General features: G+C 36.5%; 1 protein-coding gene across 1 annotated transcript in view; it reads left to right on the top strand.

The window, feature by feature from the left end:
- The window catches only part of cutlet (chromosome transmission fidelity protein 18 homolog), a 51,304-nt gene extending 27,160 nt beyond the window's left edge, over positions 1-24,144 (top strand). Inside the window, exons 15-16 of the mRNA XM_028323697.1 lie at positions 16,181-16,235; positions 23,822-24,144. Of these exons, the coding sequence (XP_028179498.1) occupies positions 16,181-16,235; positions 23,822-23,925 (159 nt within the window). The 3' untranslated portion in view covers positions 23,926-24,144. The remainder of the gene's footprint in view (positions 1-16,180; positions 16,236-23,821) is intronic.
- The last annotated feature ends 321 nt before the right edge of the window (positions 24,145-24,465 follow it).

Raw genomic sequence — 24,465 nt, 5'->3', positions numbered from 1 at the left:
CACTTTAGCGTCAGTTTACAAGCTGAAATTTTTATAAAAATACTATGAAAACGATTTAACAAACATTTATATCCTATAGCATAGATCCTTGGGCAAATAGTTATCTGAGAAAATTTTTAGATTTAAGCATTTTACAATAAGAAATCACAAATTAAAAGAACGTGAAATACCCAAAAATCAAAGTGATTTTTTCACCAATATTCTTCCTTTATTCAACATAAAAATAGCTTAATATAATAAAACAACATCTTCTTTAAAATATTTACTTTGAAACGATATTTAATTCATTGTTATTGTTTTGCTATAAACAATTGAAAACTATTAAAAAACGCCGCGCGCGAATCATTTCCAATGATGCACCTTGAAACGCCGCGCTTCGCGTAAACGCTCTTAAGTATTGTTTAAAGGGAGATAGGTAAGGACCAGTTGTACAGTTCTTGGATCAGAAAAATCATGTTTCTAATGTCTTGAGGAAAAAATGATACTTACCTACCACATAATTTATCACTGTGTAACATAAACTCGATGTAATGCTGACTTTACCTATCATAATATCTACTTAAAACGCGAGTAATGAAATGTAGTTTGTATAAGTTATCATTGTAATTTTATTGTTTATTGAATTGTATTCTGTGGTTGTGCCTTTAAATAAATAAATAATGTATAATTAATTTTATTGCACTAATAGCAATTAAATTGTAATCTCATAAAATAAAATTACAACCTAACTGCAAAACTAAACTGTGTAATCTATAAAACCGTTTTTCAAAGATAATGCATATCATTGACAGTGTAATATGAATTGACTGAAAAAAACACATCGACATTTTCTATTTGGTTCACATGGAACTAAAAATGTATTTTGTAGAGCAGCGGCGCTACGAAGTGGCTCGTAGTTAGTTGCTACGTAAACTGACTACGATCGAATTACTTTGCTACGTAATCTGCTCCTTGCTACGATTGCATTGTGAAATAACAAGAAAGTGTATCAACCGCCTTGATAGTTGATTTGAGATGCTTGTAGCTCACATGTGGTCATTTGAGATGCTTGTAGCTCTCATTTAGGTATTAGCGTTTCCTTTTCTTCTAACTTGTGGATTTTAACAACTGGATTCATAATTTGATTAATATCTAGTCTAATGACTAGGCTGGGTTGTACCATCTTACTTTAACTTTAACAAACGTCAAAAATCGGTTATCGTTATAGTTACCGTCAAAATTCAAATTCAAATTCAAATTATTTATTGCATGTCACATGGGTAAGGGTTGACAGGAACATAATATTGAACATGTGACGCCCAGTGAAGGCGTTGCAAAAACTTAAAAATAACATTAAATAAAATAGAGAATTATTACCTAAAATAAAATTAAATTAAATTAGGTGGTGTAACTCAGCCTAAGAGACTCCCCTATTAATAGGCGCTACACCGTTTATGCATAATGATTTGGTAGTAGTAGTAGATAATTCAAACAAATTAAATACCAAATCATTACTTTTCCACATTGCTTTTTCAAATAAAAAACTTTTCTTTCAAGTTATTAAGTATACACCCACTCCTCATTTCCTATAAATGGCGGAGTATGACTCAACACTTTATAATTATGATTCAAACGAGTAAATGCTTAATAGGCTTACTTGATTCATACTATGGAATGTGAACATTTTTTTTGTCTTGTAAAACTTCTCTATCAAGTTTAGGGCGAGATTTTTCCACGTCGTCCGTCAAGCGGGATTACAGTAAGGCCCGTAAGCCCCCACTGATAGGGTAGGCTTGACGTGACCGCTGAATTATTTATTTTGATGAGAGGCATGCGGATTGGCAGGTTTCTACTAATGTGATTTTGGAGTTAAAACAAGCCTTACGAACTTAATTTAATACTCAATTTAAATCTGCATCTTTTTTTAAGTGAATAAAATAAATGTCTAAACCAAACCATCTATAATAAACTGTATTGTAATTTTTGAATTATGTATTAACGTTACTCATGGAATTATTACTGGCAGGTTCAATCAAAATGAAAAAAGAAGTTACGCAATTTTAGTTTTCAAAGAGTATTTAGCTCCGAATATCACATTACGAATCTCTATCCCAACGCGTTCATATTTGGAGCGTTCCGAATTTGAAAATTTGAATTTAGAAGCGCTCCCCGTTGGCGCGAATTGTGAATAGAGCCCGAGGCGCGCGCGCTTGTTAGCTAGTTTTTACGCGCGGCCCCTTTGAGCGGGCGATTGCATCAATGATAGCGGAATTTTAACGGCCACGTAAATCCGCAGTAGTATTTCGCGTACAGTTGACGTTAAGCAAAAAAAAGTACGTAAAATGTACTCTTCATGATTCTGATTGTGTGTTTCATATCTTAGACTGGATAAAAAAACACAATTTACCATTTTTTGAGTTGCATGCTTTGCTACTTCGTTCCTTGGAGAGCATGGCAAGCCACTGATTTCGATTTTGACCCAAACTTATCATAAATTAGCGCAACTCCATGTTATATGCAGGGAAGCTCGGCTGTCTTACAGACTGAAGAAAGAATTGAAAACTAAGTATTATAGCCTGACCAGGAACATAAAAACCCTGGCATAGAGGCGCTTCAATTGCATTTGATAGTGCAACACTGAGTACAGTCGTACATGTGTTAAATTAATAGGCTAAATTTATGTATCAGGATTCAGGATTACGGGCTAATTTGATATTTTCATAAATTACGAAAAATATTATTAAAGGTAACCTGGTTTAAATAAATTAAATGAAACCATCAATCGAGCTAGTAGGATTTATTTTATTATTCATCAATAATCAAATTCAGAACTTGAATATTCAACTGCAATGTCTGCTCATGAACGCTTCAAACTCAGTACTTCTTTCCCAATTCCATAAAATTCAAAACTTAGAAAGTGACAAAAAACTTTAAAATAGGTAGTTGAAACAGACTACAGCTAATTTTCATAGTGGACTGTACTATACGATAAACATGTCAGTCAATTTGACAACCTTTGTCGGAAACATTATTCAATGAAAATATTGTCCGAACCCTTAGTATTTCTCTTCGACAAATACATTAACACATAGTGAACCACTTTTCTTTCACGACTATAAAAATATTTTAGCAATTTAATTCACAAAATCAATTGCAAACATTTAAAATAAAGTTTGTTTACACTTTGACAACAATAGACTGACATGCAAGGTGACATGTCAATGAAGTTTTCAGTTACTGTTGCCATTAAAAGAAATTAGTACCATTAGTTTTCCGCAACATGGCGAGGGTTTTTATGTTCCTGGTCAGGCTATACTTTTCTTTACATCATTTGTTTGGTAAAAAAAGTTAACTAAGTTTTAAAGAAATTCACTAACGTCGGTTAGATATTTATTTTAGAGAGCTTTAAGCTCTGTTATTTTCAATTTCATTCCAAAGGCATAGAATAAAAGCATGGACTATTTTTTGTAGGATTACGGAACTGCGGAATATTATTTGTAGATGTACCTACTTAGGGCCCTTTCCCATGGTAATCCAGCAATGCAGGATCCCGCAAGATTTATACTACATATACCTATGTAGGTATTAAGGTAATATGACATAATATGTCAATATACATTTACCATGTGGTAAATGTACTGTTCTATTCGGGCTGTGCGTTAGAGCGGGCAATTGCATCAATGCTAGTCGGTGGTTATTTAGACGCTCCCGTTGAGATTGTTACAAAGATTGTTCGCTCATAGTTGAAAGAGCCTGCTTTGGAAGCGCCTCGTAATTTTTAATGCTGTTGGATAATAGTTTTATTTTGAAATTCTGAAGCTGCAGCCGTTAATGCAGTACAATATTAACTACAGGCTCGATAGGAGAGTTTCACACCATGAGCGGTTGGTACCGCGTTGTGATATAATTTAATGTAGGTACTCTACATAGGTGGTTTTACACTATGGCGTAAGGTTCCATTGTCAACAAGAAATCTTTTGCTTCGTGATGTCAATGTCTTTCCACGAGGAAGGAAGAAAAGAAGAATTTCTTCTGAAAATCTTCTATATCATAAATGTTTCTTGTTGTATAATTAATAAATAAAATATTGATTAGAGAGAGAAAGAGAGAAATATTGAACGGAAACTGATGTCCGCGTATGCCTTAAAGACATGGTTTTTTTGTTTAAAATCTTTCTTGTGGACTAAATTTTGTAAGGAAGCAAATAAATAGGCGATCAAATGACGTTTACATATTTATTTAGTCGCTTTTTCAATTAAGCCCCAATTGTAATTTAAAAAAATAATTAACCCAACCAAACGCTCATTATCAACCTTGCTAAAAAGCGCCATTTGCGTTGCCCGGGGTCTCTTGCTTGTTCAAACATGTGGCATATTGCGCAGCGCTATCTGATTACCGCAAACAGCGCTGAAAGCCGCTGCCCACCGCTTTGAACAGCGCCCGGGGCGGAGTGACCCGCCGCAGAATAGAACGGGTTAATTGCAATTTGTTTGACGTACACCCCCTTTTATGCTGTTGCGTTTTTAATAGAGTTGCTGATAACCCTCTGTTTGGTTTCGGTGGTGAAGGAATAGTAACTGTAATTAATGTTGGTTTTGAAAGGGTTTTTTGTTCTTGATGCTAGGAACTGAACGTCAGACTGGTTTGACTTATACGAAAGCTCTTCATCATAATTATGGTCAAAATGTTCATGGATTGTGACTTTTTCTGGACTATTTACTGGACACATTACATTTTAATTGCTTATTTAATTGATTAAAAATTACATAAATCAGTTCAGACATTTATAAAAGCCAAATAAACCGACAAATGTATTCTGTTTTGTTGTCTCTCTCTGTGTTTTTATTGTCTCAAAAGTACGCCTTTATAAAAACAAGTTTATATTAATCTAAATATATAAAAGGAGAAACTGACTGACTGACTGACAGATCAACGCACAGCCTAAACGGCTAAACGTAGGCACTTGAAATTTGGAAGGGACGTAGCTTAGGTACCGTAGAGGTGCACTAAGAAAGGAATTCCCGAAATTCCCACGGGAACGGGAATTAGCGGGAAAAACGGGATTCACGCGTACGAAGTCGCGGGCGGCCGCTAGTAATTCTTAAACGTCTTCCAAGTTATTCCTTAAAATGAATAATGAAAGAACCATTTTGGTTCGTTTGAGAAGTAATTTCATGCAAGTACGGTACGTAATATCAAAATTATTTTATGAAAAGGAAGACCGTGTAACAATGTTGGCTCGGTCTCCGCGGGATAAAGCCAATAAAAACGTTTATTATCCTTTTCACCCTATGAATACGCTCGCCCGTTAACTCCTTGCGTATCCGAACTGCGACGGTATGGCGCCAAAAAAACGATATCCTCCGGCGATGCACATGGCGCGCGGTTCGAAATTCAAAAATTACACGCGTGTTTAAATTTCGAACCGCATTATTCGAGCCCATTTGAATTCGGAACGATTAAGCTTGTTTGAATTTGGAACCGCACCATTCAGTAATCGGACTAGGATTAGTGACAAGATTAGTTGCAATAATGGAGTGAGTGGGGTTGGAAAATTGGGACCGTAATCCCGATAATACGGGGTGAAATGAAAATTACAGTGTGTTATCTCGTTAATTATTTAACGTTAAATTGTTAGGCGCGTTAACCTGTCCAGCACAAATCTGATAATGGCAATATATTTTAGCTGTTTGTAGTTTATTTAGCAACGAGTGTCAGATTTGCTTGTTAGCATGAATTGATGTAAAATGTAACGGGTATAGTGACAACTACTGTTTATGCAGTTTTAGCACTAAATATGACAGGGATTTGTTTATGATAGGTAGGTAAGCTATATGTTTTTGTTGATTTGAGTTAAAATTTTCATAAATTTTCAGATATTCCATAATATCTGTTATGAACATTTAGTTTTACTTGAAAATGAAATTTTCCATCAATTCAGTTTCAGTGTCAACATTATTTAACTACCTTTTTTTTTCATAAAACACTGACCTACAAACAGCAACATTCTAAAGATATCAGCCAATTTCAAAATAAGAACACAACCTCAAAATAAACAAATGAAATGCAGCCCCACGAATGTGGTTCGCCCTGTCTGTGCGGATTAGCGGCATGATTGCACCGCGACGATACTGGCTGGCGCGCTCGTTACTCCATTATTTGAATTTGGAAAACGAACAGCCCACGCCCCCGGGCGAGCTCTATTTGTTGCCAGTGCGGATAGATATGGCGGGATCGTTTCTTTTTTAAGAATGTGAAGTGTTAGCGACCAGCATGTAAAAAGGTTTGATTCACACTAAGTATGATAGTGGCTTTTTTTTCTCGGTTTTCGCAGTTTGCGTTTAGCCTGTCAACAGCTGTCTTATTAATTTAATTTAAACGTATCTTCTTTTGATACTGGCTGCTAATGGTGCTGTTAGGTTATATTCACGCTTTTAAAGTACTTTTGTCTTTAAAAAGTAAAATTAAAGTTATGCTTACTTTAAATGTTAATTTGACATGCTTTTGACTGTACACGACCATGACCGATATCTCTACCTTACCGATACATCGATAACGACATAATGTGGCCTTATTCCTCCAAGGGCCTTCAGCGCAACTCTCAATTTAATTTCTAAAACGCATTGATGATGGCCGATCGATCACCGAGTTAGCTGGAGTCGATTAGAGAATAATCGATGCTTTTAAAACTGACGATCGACGATTTTTTAGCAGTATTGCCTTAGCTTGTGCCTTCCCCCGTAAGGAACGAATTAAAAAACGCCATCTTTCTTTCTTTCATCCAATAACGACATCTTTCTTTCTTATTTTAAACAATAAATTAGTAAGTAGTATACTAATTTGTCCTGCGCTACCCGCATCCAGGTTCTTCCCGTGACCTTCACCAGATCGTCGGTCCAACTAGTGGGAGGCAGGACCGGTCATTATGGAAATCCTTGAGAGAGGCTTTTGTCCAGCAGTGGACGTCATTTGGCTGGAACGAACGAACTAATTTGTAGACCGCGGCCGGAAACAATTTGACATGTAGAAAAAAATCGCCTAAAACAGAGTCTGTATCAGTTAGTGATGTCAAACAAGCATAGGTATATTTTAACTATTTATTACAGTTAATTATATTATTTACTCCATCGAAGCAATTAAATTTACATTGATCATGATCCAAATCGCCATCACTAAAAGCCTCAAGTCTTCCAGCGATCATTCACAATTTACGGAGTAACAAATCGTGCTGGCACAATGTAATTTGCGTGAGAGCACGGAGGTAATTCGCCGTCCTTGTGGGACGGTTCATCATTTCCATGAGAAGGGTGTGCTTTGTCTTGAATGGAACATTTTTGAAAAAAAAAAAAATTGTGTTAATTTTTCAGTGCGTTTGCAGAGAAGTGGAAATTGTTACTGTAACTATCGGTCGAATCCGAAAATATAAGCCTAGCCGCAGACTACTGACCTTTTGTTGGCCGGTAGTTGTGTCGGGCTGTTAATTAGTATGAACATGTTCATGTAATAATGTATAAAAATATATGTATTGTATCATCAAAATAAATATGGGAATAAATTGAGGGTAGGTAGGTAATTTAAAATTAGCAAGCACCTTTCTTGTTACAAAATTTTGTTGACCAGTGTAATTAGGGATAGGCCGAAATTCGGTTGAAATTGTGTCGGGCTGTTAATTAGTATGGACAATGGACATGTATGAAAGTGGGCACATTAGATCGGCCAATCTATATATATAAAAATGAAACCCGTTTTCCGTTGTCACGACATAACATGAAAACGGCTTGACCGATTTGGCTGATTTTTTTTTTGTAGTTTTCTAATACTCTGTACAAGGTTTTTACGGAAAAAAATATAAAGAAAATCTCTACGCTAAGGCGGTACGAAGTTCGCCGGGTCAGCTAGTTCTTTATAAAAATTAGAATCGACTTACTAAAAGTCGGTGGTTTGCGCCTAGGCTAAGCATTTTCTTGATATACCTAAGGAGATGGTTGTATATGTACTTATCAACTAGCACACTCAATGTATGAAATTTTCCTATTCTATCGTGTGTGTGGTAGCAGCAGAGTTCAGAGATTTGGATAAATTACATAGTTTCAAAGTGCTTGATCATTTGCTTGTTATTTAACTTATTTCAATTTAAAATTTACTAATGTTCTGTGCTACGTTAATTCAATTTCTTTTGTGTAACGCCTATAATTAAGATAGCACTTAACCTATTATATAAGCATGTATAATAAATAAATAAATAAATAAAAAATAATATTGTCTAAAATGGTGTATGTCTTGTTGGTGTTAATAAATAAATAAATAAATAAATCACTGATCAGACTGAAGAAGGCTTTAGCCGTCTTTTGAAGCACGGTATTTTATATAAGTTAGTTCGCTACTTCGGTCCCTGCCTACAGTGTCTTCTTTCTCAAGCCCATTTACGTAAAACGATACCGCAGTGGCCAACCTTCGGCTGCCGGGTAAAAAGGGAAGTAATAATGCTTATTCCCCATTAGTCTTGTCTATGAATTGTTTATGGGGGTAGACTGGCGACTTTTTCATTATCTTATTGTTTGTCGCCATCGATACTATGAGAAAACAAATTGGTCTTGCAATGAATGTAGATTCTATGTAGAGTTTGAAATAATGTTTGGGTTCTGCAGTCTTTAGGGTTGTTTATGGCCTTTTATTATTACATAAAAAATATGAAATTAAAACTACCTGGTATTATTACACTTTAGTACACAAGCTGACAAAAGTGACTGAGTTTCTAGCGGTGTTTGGGCACTGGCCCACATTTTATTCCTGAAGTGTAAAAATTGGAAGTTGATGTTAAAAAAAAATTTGACTGGATGTTTGTTACTCTTTTATGCAAAAACTACTGGACAGATATTAATGAAACTACTAGATTATAGCTTATGTAGGTATTGGAAATTTTGGAATAGCACATAGGCTTATAATTTATCGAAATACGCTCTCTTATTAAGTACTATTTAAATAGTCTAAAGAAATTTTGACTTTGACTTAACTATTATGGAAGGTGTAATACTATGCTGCTCATCCTCTTATAGTGGTCCTGCCTCAAGCTCTAATAGAGCAATACATAAATATCAGAGAGATTAATGTAGGGCGGGCGATGTTAGAGGTGAATGGGCAACTGCGGATAACGCTCTATAGGAAAATGATCGTATAATATCTTTGTAAATTATGTTGTTTGCTATGGGTAGTAGTACAATAGTGTAGTTAAGCTTTCGTTGTGATTATCAGTTTATGTGTGGTATACAATATACATACAATAAATTGGGGGATGCCTATGTTCAGCAGTGAACGTTCTGTGGCTGAATGATGGTGACATACAATAAAATTATCTATTTATTATTTCTTTCTTTCTTTCATTTATTTATGAAATGTGGCTTGATAAGGTAAACAGTTATTGTTACGTCAAGTAAATATTCAGTATACTTGCCATTAATGAAGGAAAATGTGCTGGCTGAGTTCTTATATTAAACGATATGTTAGTGCCTATTACGATCCAATCTCTCAAAACCATTTCAATTTACGTTTCCAATCCGCCGAATACTTATCTAATACACCTCGCAAGTTTCCTTCAACTTATTTTTCAATTTCCACCTTATTTCGTCCTAATACGAAACTTGAATAGTTTGAAAAGCGTCGTAAATATGGACTCTTGTAACTAGTTACAAGTTACACAGGGCCGTATTTACGCCCGCCCGCAAATAAGGGTGGGTGGGGGCTACCGCCGCGGGCTTCGAGTCGGAACAATGAAAAATGACCGGCGGAAAATTGCGCGGATTCGAGTGAATCCGCTCGCGACGCGGCGATGCTGCTCAAGATATGGGCAGGGACGGATTTGGGATCAGGTTTAGTTTTATTGAGTGCTGTGAAATAACGCTGAGCTTCTACAATGGCACAGACTACAATAGTTAAGTCTGTGACGACCACAATATAGTAACTTTAAATTCAAATAGTTTATTCAGTACATAGGCCCTTTCCAGGGCACTTATAGCGTCCCAAATATAGCTTATTGCTCTACCACCACTTCGGGACAACATATGGGGTGGTGCTGAGAAGTGGCGAAAGAAACTCAGTTACCTTTGTCAGCTTCTTTTTCAATCCAATACAGTAATTTATAGCTTACATGACACGCAATAAGTGCGATCTAGTCAGGTAAGGTTAAAAATGTATGGAAACGTCTGCACTAAACGCTAGGTGCGTTTCATTTAATTTGTTTTTATTGCTATACTTAATCCCTTCGGCCACGAACGAGGTATGAACATCCGTGACGGTATGTATTGCAAACATGAGAAAAAGATAAATTGAGGATTTTCCCGCCCATACTGCTAAAAATGCTGTTGTATGAATCGCTCTACCACTGACACTTCTATGTAAATACCGCATTTAAAACCCTCCCCAAATTAGGACTATGTTCACAAACCTCCCTTTGTTCAAAACTAACAATGTTGCTAGCTTCTTAATGTAATGACCCCCGAAATATGAATAAACACCAATTACCCAGGCGCCCGAGGCGGCCCTGTGCCGTCGCGCACTCTATTTTCCTATTTGCGCGGCAGATTGGCTCTGATTGTATTGTTTGCGGGATATCAATATACCTACCCACCACAAGATAAAAAGGGAAAGAAGACCTGTCTTTATGTACTCGGTATTTACTTACAACCAATATGCATTTTTTGAAGGACGCGCGCTGGTAGCTTGAGGAGTTTTACCAACTTTATCGAGCGGTGTGGTGAGTACAGAAGTACAGAATTATTCTCTTCTGTACAGTATAACTTCTGGGCTTCTTTAAACTATTGTTTAAATTGACATTTAGTATGGAAATGTCATTTTAAACCAGTGTTCATCCCGGGTTTAACTTTTTTGTAATAAGGCTCTGATAGTTTAAGTTAGTGCTCTTCCTTCCTTTGAAATTATATGTCTAATCATCGCACTGTGATTCGTGTAGAACAAGCTAGCTGGACAAAAGTCATTGTTGAATTTCTGATTATCGTTTATGAAAAACGATAAACAACATCCCAGACATTAAGGATTCCACAATTTTTTACTTTGTTAATTACCTAGTCGTGAGTAATTAACATGGTAAGTGAGGATATGAGGATAGTGTAATTTTTAATTCCTAATTTTGCTCGACTTTCGACTACACCTGACATTATTTTTTACTATGGTGACCAAATATTTGTGTGATGGATTTTGAAGATAAGGGTAAGTACTTTTTATTTTCTGTACAATAAGGTGCATAATAATGCACATAGTTTTAAAAAGTATGGCGAAATGTTGACCTTTATATTTTTCTCAAAATTTTATGTTTGGAAGACTAGAAGTTGTATGCCCCCACTTGACCCCAGTCTGGAATTTATATATGTTGTAGCTGTAACCCTCTAGTATTCAAATATACCAGTTTCAGTTTGCACACTTTTGCACAACAATTTTATTTTTTCAGATTAATAAAAAATCAAGTTTTTTGATTAATGATTAAAACATTGAAAAAGTGACCAGAATAGCATGATTTTTAATTTATATTCTCAAAATGTGATGTATTGGGATCATGAAAATTCGCTGAGAGAGTTGAAGAATAGCATCAGTCGCATTTCAATTTCATTTCAATGGACGAAATACGGCAAAACAGGGAACGCTTCATGAAAAACAAAACTGAGTGGATTCCCGGAGCCATAGTGTTACATGTTTCTGTTCATAAAGTTCAGTCTTCCACGTCGAAAGATTCTACACCTGGACGACCACTCAAGGAGTTCGACGAGTCCAGCAAAAAGACGAAAAGAAGAAGACTTTTAGACCTCATTTCCTCAAGAAGTACTTGAGAACTGATATTGGCTGCTGAAGCTGCAGCGCAAATGTCTGCTGGCCACAGCAACTTGGCAAGTCATTAATGTTGTCCCAGTCTACCTACTAAATTAAAAAAAACTGAGATTCTTTGTTCCATATAAATCGCAAAAATGTTTATATCGAAAAATTGATTTTCATTAAATTCTCCATAAAAAACGGGAATTTCATACTTTACCACCTAATACATCATAAGACCAATTATTATTATACTGTAAAGTTAGTTTCTTCTTTCCTTTTTAGTCTGTTTCTCTTGATTTTAGGAAATAAATATTTTATTACCAAAAAAATTTTTTTTTCAAACCTACCTATAATAATTATAATGACAAGCCTAATTAATCTTAAATTGCACAAAAAAGTAAGTAATGCCTGTATTAAACCCATTAAAGTAAAAAAATAATATTGTCCAGCTAGCTTGTTCTACTCGAATCACTGTGCATCGGCGAAACCACCAGGTATTTTCACACAAAATACACCCACTGTTTCCACGTCACACTGTGTACCCACCTACCCCGTCACCCGACCGGAAAAATGTTATCTACCCACGCTGTGTATCGCCGATAAATATTTGAGAGCGGAATGAATGTTTAAAGTTGTTTTCGAACCTATTGTTTTTGCTTTTCTTTTAGTAAGCTGATAGCCTGGCTTTAAGCAGGTTTAGTTGTGATATGAGGATTACGCTCCATCGTTTGTCAATATCAGGAACGGTCGTTTGTCAATATAAGTATTCTTATTGTGTGAGGACAACTAAGGTAACCTTAGTATAGATAGACGATGAGTTTGTTCCGGCGTTTCTTCTCAGCACTTGCCATATGTTTGTCTCGAAGCGCTGGTAGGGCCCAAAAGATAAGGAGACATGTAAAGTGCCCCATAAGGGCTACCTTTTTCTTTTTTTATTATTTTCTATTGACGTTCATAAGTGCCACTTGTGGTCTAAACTGAATAAATATTTTTGATTTTGATTTTTGATTGATTTTGATTTTGATGGTAACTTCAGTTTTCACCAAAAACTCTGATGAGCCAAAACTTAACGAGTCGTCTTAAGCGTATGAAATGTCTCAATTAACACTACTTAGATTAATTTAGAAATTAAATTAAAGTAAGTAGTTACATAATTTAGTCAAATAAAGATTCTTATATCCCGTTCTAAATTTAGGATTCTTTCTTTTTAAAAGTGCACTTCTATTATATCATCAAACAATCATTTAACAACTGCCACCTACTTAAATCGTCACTGGATCATAAAAATATAAATCTGTACGCCAACCCAACATTATCATGTTCCGAAACAGAGCTCCATCATTCATATTACCAAAGTGAGATTACCGAAAATCCTTTGTATCTTTTTTGTATTAAGAAAATAAGTCAACCCTCATTCTGCTTTATGGCGAAAGGGATCCCAAAACAACGTTACCTCAAATAACGAGTCCATAACAATTTCTTGGGAGTATCACCTCTGATTGACTATACGAGGTCCCCCCCGCTGTCGTAACGCGTCACCCCGCCGATAACTTTTATGAGTGCGAAATTGTGTTTATGCTGTGTGTTCCGATTTACCGCGCCCGCCTAGCGCCTGTAATCGGAAATATTGTGGGCGAACGAAGTTACGGCGCGGGACAAGGTTTGAGAGACAGCGGACATTATTACATAAACCCTGTTCTTCTCCATAGCACGTTGTGTAACTTTGCACTTGCTTATTAGGTCTTTAGTGAGAGGACACGTTTCAGAACATGTATTCATCACACGTGGGCAGGGCACATAGCACGCAGGTCGCTACCAACCGGCCAATTTGGAAATCGTTGGGCCTATGTTCAGTAGTGGCCGTCCTATGGCTGAAATGATGATGATAATAATGAAGCCACGATAGCCGAACGGTGAAGGGGTCCGACTGGCCGACTCGTGATCCGGGGAACGCGGGAACGAATCCCGCTGCCGCTCGACTATTGTGGTGAGCTCACTCGTGATCGTGACACAAGCATCTTTAGCTTAGTACGAGGGGATAACGGGACTATTAGTAATTTGTGTTCTATGATCCATTTTCGATGTAAACAACACACGTTACGCTTAAAAACTGTGCAAATTACTAATATTCCCGGTAACCTCTGCTACAACTGGGCTAGCATTAACTACAGGCTAAAATAAATTATTGTGTTTGAACGGAAAATATTTTGGCTTCCCGTCTAAAATCGATATAGGTACTGAATGTCACTAGGCTTATTATATTTTATGTTAAAAGTGTCTTGGCCAAGAATAGTAGTTGTTTTCTCCGCTTCAGCCTATAATTCAGACCACATGTCCAATCTAGCTCGTAGATACGCCCGCGCTGCCCGCGATATTGTCGAAGCGCTCGCGACGCTGTAACAAACTAGTAATTGGTTTGCTATCGCCCGTGCGCCTCTCATGATACGGTTTGCTTATCCATTACTGCTGTTTATTCCACTTTATTGATATTAATACGCTTTTCGAGGGTTCGGTGTAGTAATGATTTCGGTGACTCGAGAAATTAGCTTGGTAAGATATAAATATGATCGTAAGCGTTAATACTTTTAGATTTACGCCCTCAAACACCTTTAGAAGCACTTTTTTACGCTATTTTTGTTAGAACTAAAAATAGCGTAAAAAAGTGCTTTTTGTCACTAAAACACGAAAGAGACCACAGACACAGAAACTAAAAGTAAGATGTGACAAGGGGGCGGAGCCGGTGTCGCAGCAATATGCCCAAAAACAGAACACATTGCTCGTGAAAGCAATGATGACAGCAGCGACGTCATAATGTAAACAGTTTATATTGCATGCGTAGTACGAAAGATTATTCGAACGTTGATTACTAATACCGCAGTGGAGCACATATTTTGATTACTTTGTGTGTGTGTAGGGTTGCCAGGCGTCCGGATATGTTAGCCGGACATGTTTGGCTTTTTAGGGACTTGTCCGGCCAAATATTGCCTTGTCCGGCCTGTCCGGCATTTGTTAGGCTTTTTATTTGCGCGCGCCAGGAGAAAGTCGAGCCACAGAATCATATGAAGCGCACGCATCAGAATGTTGTTTAGCAGATGATAGTACTCACTCACGAGCTTGACACTAATTGACACCCGGCTTTTAGGGTAAAATGTCCGACCAAATGAAGCACAAAGTCCGGCTTTTGTGATTTTGGACCTGGCAACCCTATGTGTGTGTGAATTTCTAATACGACGAGTTTCGAACTCAGCGCATTAGTTGGCATCTCTCTATATCTCTATGAAAGAGACACATTCTGTGTAAAAACATCTACGAGTTGCTACGAACAAGTGGCACGACTAGTGCTACGTTAACTACGGCGTAGCACTGCTACGTCGTTACTACGAGACCGTGTGATGTTAGAAACGTCATCACAGCGCGTTTAAAATTGCAATTATTTTTTCTTTGACTCCGTCGTCTTAGCTCGTTAGCGTAACTGTTTTTGTCGAGTCGTTAGCGCGTTTGCGGCGGCTACGGGCTTGAGAGGCGTTTCTTCTTAGGTCTAGACTAGAGTGCCATCCTTTGGGATATTTCTAGTTACATCTGTTGTAGAGACTGTCTTATGGGTACAATGTTACGCGATTAATGGTTGATTATCAAGTATTTGCAATTTCCTGGTGTGCAAAGAAAGGTACACAGCTAACTCCTGTATCCTAGACTGCATCTCACTTAACATCAGGTGCGATTGCGGTCAAATACCTGCCTTGTCATGCATAAAAAAATTGCAAGTTTAAAAAAATATTCTGATTAAAAACTCCGTGTGACCCGTAGCCTGTGATTTAACGCATGCTAACCAAATCTCGCCTGGCACATCCACATGACACTAAAACGCTCTAAATCCTAAGACGTATACGCGAACCCCCGGTAGTTCTAAACATATTTTCTTGAGGTTGGAACTCCACGGGAAAACTATGTTTTTGCACATTTATTCATTGTCTAGTATTGTGACCACAGCCTTACATAGCCGTCGTCGTTACGCCCGCGGTCGTTACGCCGCGAGTGCCCGCTCTCGGCACGCGCCGCTCCGACGTGGCGCTCGTGTAATTAAATTCACACCAGTATTCACATATTCACACACGAAAACATTTAAGTACGACGTTGGCACATCAAACTTAACACTCATCATCATCATCATCTTCTAGGACGTCCACTGCTGAACATAGGCCTCCCCCAATGCTTTCCATGTTGCCCGGTCGGTAGCGGCCTGCGTCCAGCGCCTTCCTGCTACCTTTATGATGTCGTTGAAGCTTAACACTGTGGCTTTTTAAAACCACCAGGCTGCTATAGGCAATACCAGCTATTTATTATTTACTGAAGTTTACAATCAAATTTGTGTTTGTTGCAGGTCCACAAAGATTTCTTCGGACGAATTGTGCCGTTGTCTCAAATACAGCGATCAGGTAAGTAAATAAAAACATATTCCCCTTTATTACATAAAACTTAAACGCGCAATGAACATTAGTTTTAAATGACATTTCCATACTAAGGCTGTGTTGCACTTTGACAAACATAAAAAATCTGTCAAACTTCATACACAAAGCACCTGCCCCCTTAGACAAAACGCACTTTTTGATCGAATCGAAAATCGAATCCGTCAAAACTCCATACAAAAAAGGGGCTTTTCGACCACTTTTCGACTGGTTTGCGATTATAATTTGCACTTTGTCTAGACCCACTGATAATGTTACGTAAATGTCAATTTAAACTAGTGAACAACGCGAATCTAACTATTTGTAAGTAGAGTTGAGTATTGTGTACGAGGACAGATTCGGGAAAATGTCACATATTATTTGATAAAACACAACATGTATGTAGGAATTGAAACCCAGGTTGTATTTCTTCAGCTTTATTTGTATTTACTCCAGGATAAACCACAAAAAATAGGAACGTCTTAGAACCGTCTTAATACTAATCGTCTTCTGTTTAAATCCCGTCGTTCTTACTTCCTCACTCATTCATTCCGTCTCACTCACTCCCTTGCGTTCCGTTTCACACTCCCACATGTATTTATACTTTTTTGGCAGTCTTGTTACTAACACCCGTATTCACAAACGATGCAACACAAGTGAAGCAACAAATCAAACGTACAGCATTGAGTAGAGCCCTGTGCGTCCACGCGCACTGTGAGACCTCATAGTAATGTGTAAATACGGGTGTAAGAAGCGTTCTTTTCCATACAAACTGGAGTGAGCGAAATAAGGCAGTTTTAATGAAAAGTTATTTAAATAAACAAGAAAGTTTTAAAATTAAATGTAATACTTATGTGTATCCCTAGAAAACCTATACAATATTCCACCCTAGCCTGCCTTAGTACGGAGTCGAGTTGGAAACCATTTATCAAGCAAATACAATCGTACAAATTGCGAACCGCCAGAACTAGGTATTATCGCGTAATGGTAATCTCACGTCGGGCTCCGGTGAACGACTAAATAATAGATGCAGAAACCGTTTCCAAAAAAAACGGGAGCTTTACTATTTATTTATTTATTTATTTATTTATTTATTTATTTATTTATTTATTTATTTATTTATTTATTTATTTATTTATTTATTTATTTATTTATTTATTTATTTATTTATTTATTTATTTATTTATTTATTTATTTATTTATTTATTTATTTATTTATTTATTTATTTATTTATTTATTTATTTATTTATTTATTTATTTATTTATTTATTTATTTATTTATTTATTTATTTATTTATTTATTTATTTATTTATTTATTTATTTATTTATTTATTTATTTATTTATTTATTTATTTATTTATTTATTTATTTATTTATTTATTTATTTATTTATTATTCATCATTGAGCAATTACATATTTGATCCAAATAGCGTCCTAAATCCTCTTTAGGTTTGTCTAGACACTATTGTTCTCTATACAAATAAAAACAAACGTTTTAGTATAAGCATTCACAACACTTTCAGATATTATACAAAACTAAATTATGTGAACCTTGTGTAATATGGCATTTGAGATAGCACTGAAATACATATTCAGTATAGGTAGTGGAGTTAAAATGGCCATCTAAAAAAAATAAAAATAACACAGCAATTTATAGGCTTAAGCCCGGGTCCAGATGGGTGTAAGTAATGTGTAATGTAAGATTACGTGTAAAATAATACGAATTCTACGTGTGGATGGCACTACGAGCATTTTTTTAACATGTAAAGTGCTGCCCATACTATTTTCATTACATTACACGATACATTCCATTACGCGTTACACCCGTCTGGACCTGGCTTTATAGTCTAGTCAATAAAACTGTAACTTTTATATTCTGAGGTGAGTGATAAGTAACACAAGCTGAATTTTTTACTTTAAATTGAGTCTAAAGCCTAGTCTGTGAGCACGTAGAATTTTGTCCAATGACCCCAAGCTACCCATCCTTTTCGCTCGCGCGTAGACCAGGCTTTAGTCGTATCAAACTACAAGTCAAAAACATTAAAATTTTCTCTACCTCAATTGGCAACATATCATCCACATTTTTATTCCATCCCCTTCGTTAAACTCGTTCACCGCGGGCACAGCGAGCCTATTATTTTCAATTACGCCCCGCAAAAGGGTTGTTAATATTCATTCCTTGACGGCCGGGAGTCGAACACCTGATCCCACCATAACCCCCCCTAACCGATTGTCTACCATTTTGATATTAATCGCGTATAATTTGCTCGCGGATGAGTTATTTTAATAGATCCGTCCGAAATATGTTTGCTCGCTTTAGGTTTGGGTTACACTAATGTATTAAGATTTATGTGGTTATTAGCATTATGAAGTTTCTAAATGTTCTTATGTATGCAGAGATAACTATGATGATAGCAATGTGGTGTAGTCAATTTTTCAATACTAGCAGTGGTTGCGAGTTTGAGTCCCAGTGGAAACTAATATTAGTGTGTAACAAATACCAGTATTAGATCCATTACTGATGTTAAGTCGCTGCATGAGAAAAAAGTGGTGTAAGAACTTTAAAGAAGCTTAATTTTAAATTAAGAGTAACGAGGCTTCTTCAAATCAGTTAACTCCTCCGAACATCGATAGAAAGAAAAAATAAATTATCTTGTCACTTCTATCACAGAATAATAATAAGTACTACGTACAGAAGTTTTACTTCGCGAAGGTATTTAAAAAAAATTATGCTCAATGTCATTAACAATATGGTGTAATTTAGCCTGTCTCAAGAGTCAAGCACCATTTTGTTGACAAACGTCAGTGATCGGCACTGCGCCGAAGCTATAGGGCTGACTTCGGTAAAATGATGTGACGTGAGGTGCCAAACTGCGGAAAATGGCGGAGGAAATACATGTTTTAGCATGAATTATCATGAATAATATTAACTACTTATTTACCTCTTAGTGTCTTGAGGCAACTTAAAAAAGTACATTCTGTGTTTTTATTATTATTTAAGCAGTTAAATACTGCACAGTATTTAGTACACCATTTTCTTTATTTTCTTCCATCATACACAAGAATACGCGTGCGTGAGTCAATGTTCGCTCGTATGTGAGGCCTTGTCGAATAGTATCCTGTAGGTGGGCCATCGTGCGTGTTTTGTTTTCGATGTAAACTCGCGGAGATGAACAGGCCTGCTTCTATCATGAAATTCGAATTAAAAGAAGTATTTCATTTTACACAACTTTTCCTAAATGTAGACTAATCCTAACGTAAAATTAGTCCTCCCCAAACCCCCCCGATTCTCGTTAAGGTGACTGTTTAATAATCTCAACGCGATTCATAATGGGATTGAGAGAAATTCGCCCGACTTCTGAATCCATATTGTTACTACAATTGGGTACAGTCGGCGACGTTTGTCGTTAATTATTAATTTATGATACTCTCTTAAGTGCGTAGGTTTAATATATCTGGACTAGAATGTCATTATGATGAAAACTTAGATAGGTTGAATTCACGAAATAATTATGTATGTTCAAATCTAAATGTAATTTTAGTAGTGGTTTAGTTTTATTAATCAACTTGTTAAAATATTTTTATTTTCATTAAAAACAGAATAATTTTACTTTAGTCTCATTATGTGTAATGGTATTGAATAAGTACATACTTTTTCTTTCTTTCACTTAAAAGTTCGTCATCGCTACGGCCTGCTACAGGACTACGAATAAAATATTTTCGTAGTCCTGCTACAGGACTACGAATAAAATATTTTCGTAGTACGTAGCTGTAGTAGTTGCTACGTTGCTACGATAACATTACACTTCTAACGTTACGACTACTACGGTCTACGACACGATCTTGTCTGTAATTAATATTATGTGTAATTATTTTTATATTTACAATTGAGTCTGTTTCATATAAATCTTACATGATACCATGTGATCATGAAATATTATGTAATCTCTAATCCACTCCTTTAAAAAGTTTTTTTTTCGGTAGGTATGTGTGTAGCTTTAAAGATTGTTTAAAAAGATTATTTAATGAGGTGATAATGAATATCTGTAATTTTCGATGTTCATATGCTCATGCCTGTTTGCCTATCTAGGTAAATTATAATCAAACGGACGGAGATGGGGGTGGCCTTTGTCCAGCAGTGGACGTCTTTCGGCTGAAATGAACGAACGAACGGACAGTTTAACAATTTTACTTTGACAATAACTTAAAATATAAAATGTGCCTTGTATTACGTCGGCGATTGTCCCCGCCCGCCGCTAGTTATAATGAGCGGGTTGTTTAAACCGATTGGGCGGGCGCCGGCGGCGGCGCAGGATTGACTTACTGTTTGATTTCACCTCGCTTCCGGCCCCAGACAATGGAGCCTTATGTAAGCTAACAGGGTTCCGACGTTTTTGACTTAGGTTGTTACGTAATTACACTGTTGAGTGAACTTAGGAACGTGATTTCGGCAACAAAGGCTTTGATTGCCTAACAAAACTAATATTGTAATTTGGTGATGAAAATTAAAGGAACATAGGTAGATTACATTAGCTAGCAACTTATAAGTTGTAAATCCAACGTCTATGTGTCATTGGAGAATTATTATATCGAAATAAAAACTTTTAAGCTCACACAAAAACTATATTTTGGAAGTCAAAGCCCTGGCCTGTCTAAATAAGTAATGTTGGAAACTATATTTAATAGATAGAGCTGAAATAGAGATTTGGTAGATATGCAATCTGAGAGAAGCAGCAGAGAAGACTTAAAAGGGACACGACAGGATTTAAGTTTCTGAATCTGTCCATTTGAAGATACAAGACTTGAAAATCGTTAAATGTTGCCACTTACAAGTATTTATAAAAATATGAGGTTTTCCATTTTTAACAGTGGAAAATAATATGTTTGTCTCGAAGCGCTGGTAAGGCCCAAAAGATAAGGAGACATGTAAAGTGCCCCATAAAGGTAGCCCTTTTCTTTTTTATTATTTACTATATTTTGACGTTCATAAGTGCCACTTGTGGTCGAAACTGAATAAATATTTTGGATTTTGATTTTGAAAATAAAGTTAAGTGTTAAAGTTTAAACCATCCGCTAGTTAATCATAATTTATTTCGTTTTAGTATTTTTTTCTGCTACCCTCAAATACCTATTAAAATGAACCGCTTCACATCGGGCACATACACAAAAGTTCATTACATAAGCTAACATCGTTTACGAGGGGCGGGACTCAGAACAATTAGGCACGGCAAACATTGTCGCGGGTAGATGTAGGTATGACTCCATGTGTGGAAACTCGACGTTTAGATGTTAAAGCCCTTTCTGTGAGCACGTAGAATTTTGTCCAATGACCCCAAGCTACCCATCCTTATCGCTCGCGCGTAATTATATTGCTGTCGCGACTGTGCGACGCGCGCCCGCAGTGAGTGTGCGAGCGCGACAGGAACATAATTACGCGCGAGCGATAAGGATGGGTAGCTTGGGGTCATTGGACAAAATTCTACGTGCTCACGGACCAGGCTTTACAAAGATAATATCTATGCATTTCAATTGGCGTTACAACCTAGGGCGTTGAGTTTTTTGACTGTGGGTGATTTTAATTAAACGAACATCCATAACTTATGCTTGTTGTAGACCTAGAGCTAAGTTAGTCTCCGCTCCTAAAATGATGTGCCCGGGTCCATAATTTTTATCTAAAATAATACCCTACCACCTCTGTAACATTATGGATGCAATAAATAATTGGGTATTGAGCTTCGCTCGTATATCTGGCTCAATTTTCCATAGTATTTGCATAGTTTTCAGTCTGCACACAGCTATGTAAAACGGCGTTAGCTATGCGAGCTAAACGAAACTAACTTAGCTTAGCTCTTGGTCTGCAACCGGCATTAGAGTGTGACTTGTTCTCATCTTAGTGATATAATATTTGTCTCCTAACGAGTAATTTCGTATCTTAATACTCAATATGTTTATTGCTTCCTTAATCTTGCGTAATCTCACAAAAAACATTTTATACCTACCTGTAACCTGTATCACAAAATATAACAGAAGACAAACTCCATACTAAACGCGCTCGAGCCACGCACACATAGACACCGCTTTAGCAAGACTGTCTTGGACGAATGCGAGCGCGACGTGGCGCGACAGACGTTCGCCACACGTTCGCTGTGGTTCGCTTGAGTCACGCGCCGGTCAACCGCCTGTGATATTATTTTGTTTTGCGAAATTGACGAAAATGAGTGAACAGAAAAAGTCGTATTATAATTGTTCGGTATTTGGTTGCTTAAATTCATCATTAAATACCGAATTTTCTTTTTTTAAATTACCAGTTGATTCGGGGAGGTAAGTAAGTTATTTATTTGAATTTCAATTGAAATTGAAAGCCAACTCAATTATTAGGAATAGGTATCGAATTGTTTTAGAGAGGTTTTAGGAATTATTGGATAACTAGCTTTTGCCCGCGGCTTCACCCGCGTGAAATTTAGTTTGTCACAGATCGTCATAAATTATAGCCTATATATGTTATTCAGGGTTATAAACAATAATACTGTAAAGTTACATCAAAATCCGTTCAGCAGTTTTTGCGTGAAAGAGCAACAAACATCCAGACATCCAGACATCCAAACTTTCGCATTTATATATTAGTTGGATAATAGTGTCAACCACTCAACTAAATACTACTCCCTTCTCGTGTATTTGTTTGCAAACTATTACTATAATAACGTACTAAATATAAATAAGTATACGTGGATATCTGTTATTGTCTTTCTTGCATAGTGTTATTAAGAGTAACATTTTTCTATCATAACGAAATAAACGCAACACATGACAAGACAACCCTAGCGCGACGGCCGAGCGTGCGAGCGAGAGAGGTATGCAAAGCGAGGTACATACATGAGTTTACCTTCTGTTATATTTTGTGCCTGTATGTTGTCTAAAAAGCGTTAAGTATATTCTATTAAGCAAATGAAAAACACACATTACAGCCATTTCCCCGTAACATACATTACAGTTGTAATTGATATTAACAGCGCAGCGAGCGCGCGCGCACATGTGGCCCGCTGTAATCGCGGACTTAATCGCTTGTTTTGTATGCGATTACACGTTTTGCGGGGTGGTTGTTTGAATTATTGTCTGTGCTTGTAATTCATATACTCGTACATAGACATGCACATAAACGTGTAAAATACGAGTATAATGCATAGTTTCTAAAAGTTAATTATCACCTGATTAAAATATAATCTAATCTTTTTTTCAAAAGAGATAAAGATGCAAGCGTTAAAAAAATGTGGTATCGAATTAGCAGAGCCTGATGTCATATAACACATACTAACCAGTACGAGGCGCTGCTTGTTCTTTCAACAAGCAGCGTACAAGAGGTTACGAGATTAATAATATCTTTATCTTAGGTATTAAAAGATTAGTTTAAAAGAAAAGAACAGGATGATTTCATAATGCCAAAGGTAAAGAAATATAAAAATAAAGAAATCACAGTTGATAATGCCAAGGCTAAAGAAATGTGAAAATTAAAAAACATATCCCCTATTTTTTAATAAAATTTGTCCTCAGAATTTTCAACTCAATTTTGTTTTCAGACGCTGTTCCCGACGTGATATCCTCAAGCAGAGTGTTCTACCAGTACCGGGAGGGATTCAACAATGCTGTGCGTCGCAACGTACGAACACGAGACTTACTCTAACATAAACTCATGTAGAATAAGAATAGCTTATGTATTCTAAAGCTCGTAATCTGATGAAAACTATATTCGAAATCAAGCATACAACATTGGATAGTTGACGCCATAACCCATGTAAATACCCATTAATGTTAAAAGTAATGTTTTACTGTACCTGTGTTTGTTCAACAAAAGTTTTCAGTGGAATTGTAAAACATGCTCGTGCCTTATCATGTGTTTCAATATTTATTAAAATAAATTCTTAACTTTGTAATTTTTGTTTTATTTTGTTTTTATAACAGATTTTCCCCAGCATGAATATAAGTAATACCACAGAATAATAATAAGTACCTACTACGTACAGAAGTTTTACTTCGCGAAGGTATTTAAAAAAATGTATGCTCAATGTCAAACAATATGGTGTAATTTAGCCTGTCTCAAGAGTCAAGCACCATTTTGTTGACAAACGTCAGTGATCGGCACTGCGCCGAAGCTATAGGGCTGACTTCGGTAAAATGATGTGACGTGAGGTGCCAAACTGCGGAAAATGGCGGAGGAAATACA

The sequence above is a fragment of the Ostrinia furnacalis genome, unplaced genomic scaffold, assembly GCF_004193835.3.
Source record: "Ostrinia furnacalis isolate ACB-3 unplaced genomic scaffold, ASM419383v2 OfSCF0677, whole genome shotgun sequence".
In the NCBI taxonomy this organism is placed as follows: Eukaryota; Metazoa; Arthropoda; class Insecta; order Lepidoptera; family Crambidae; genus Ostrinia; species Ostrinia furnacalis.
The sequence above is the reverse complement of the archived record's forward strand: the minus strand, read 5'-3'. Positions and strand labels throughout refer to the sequence as shown.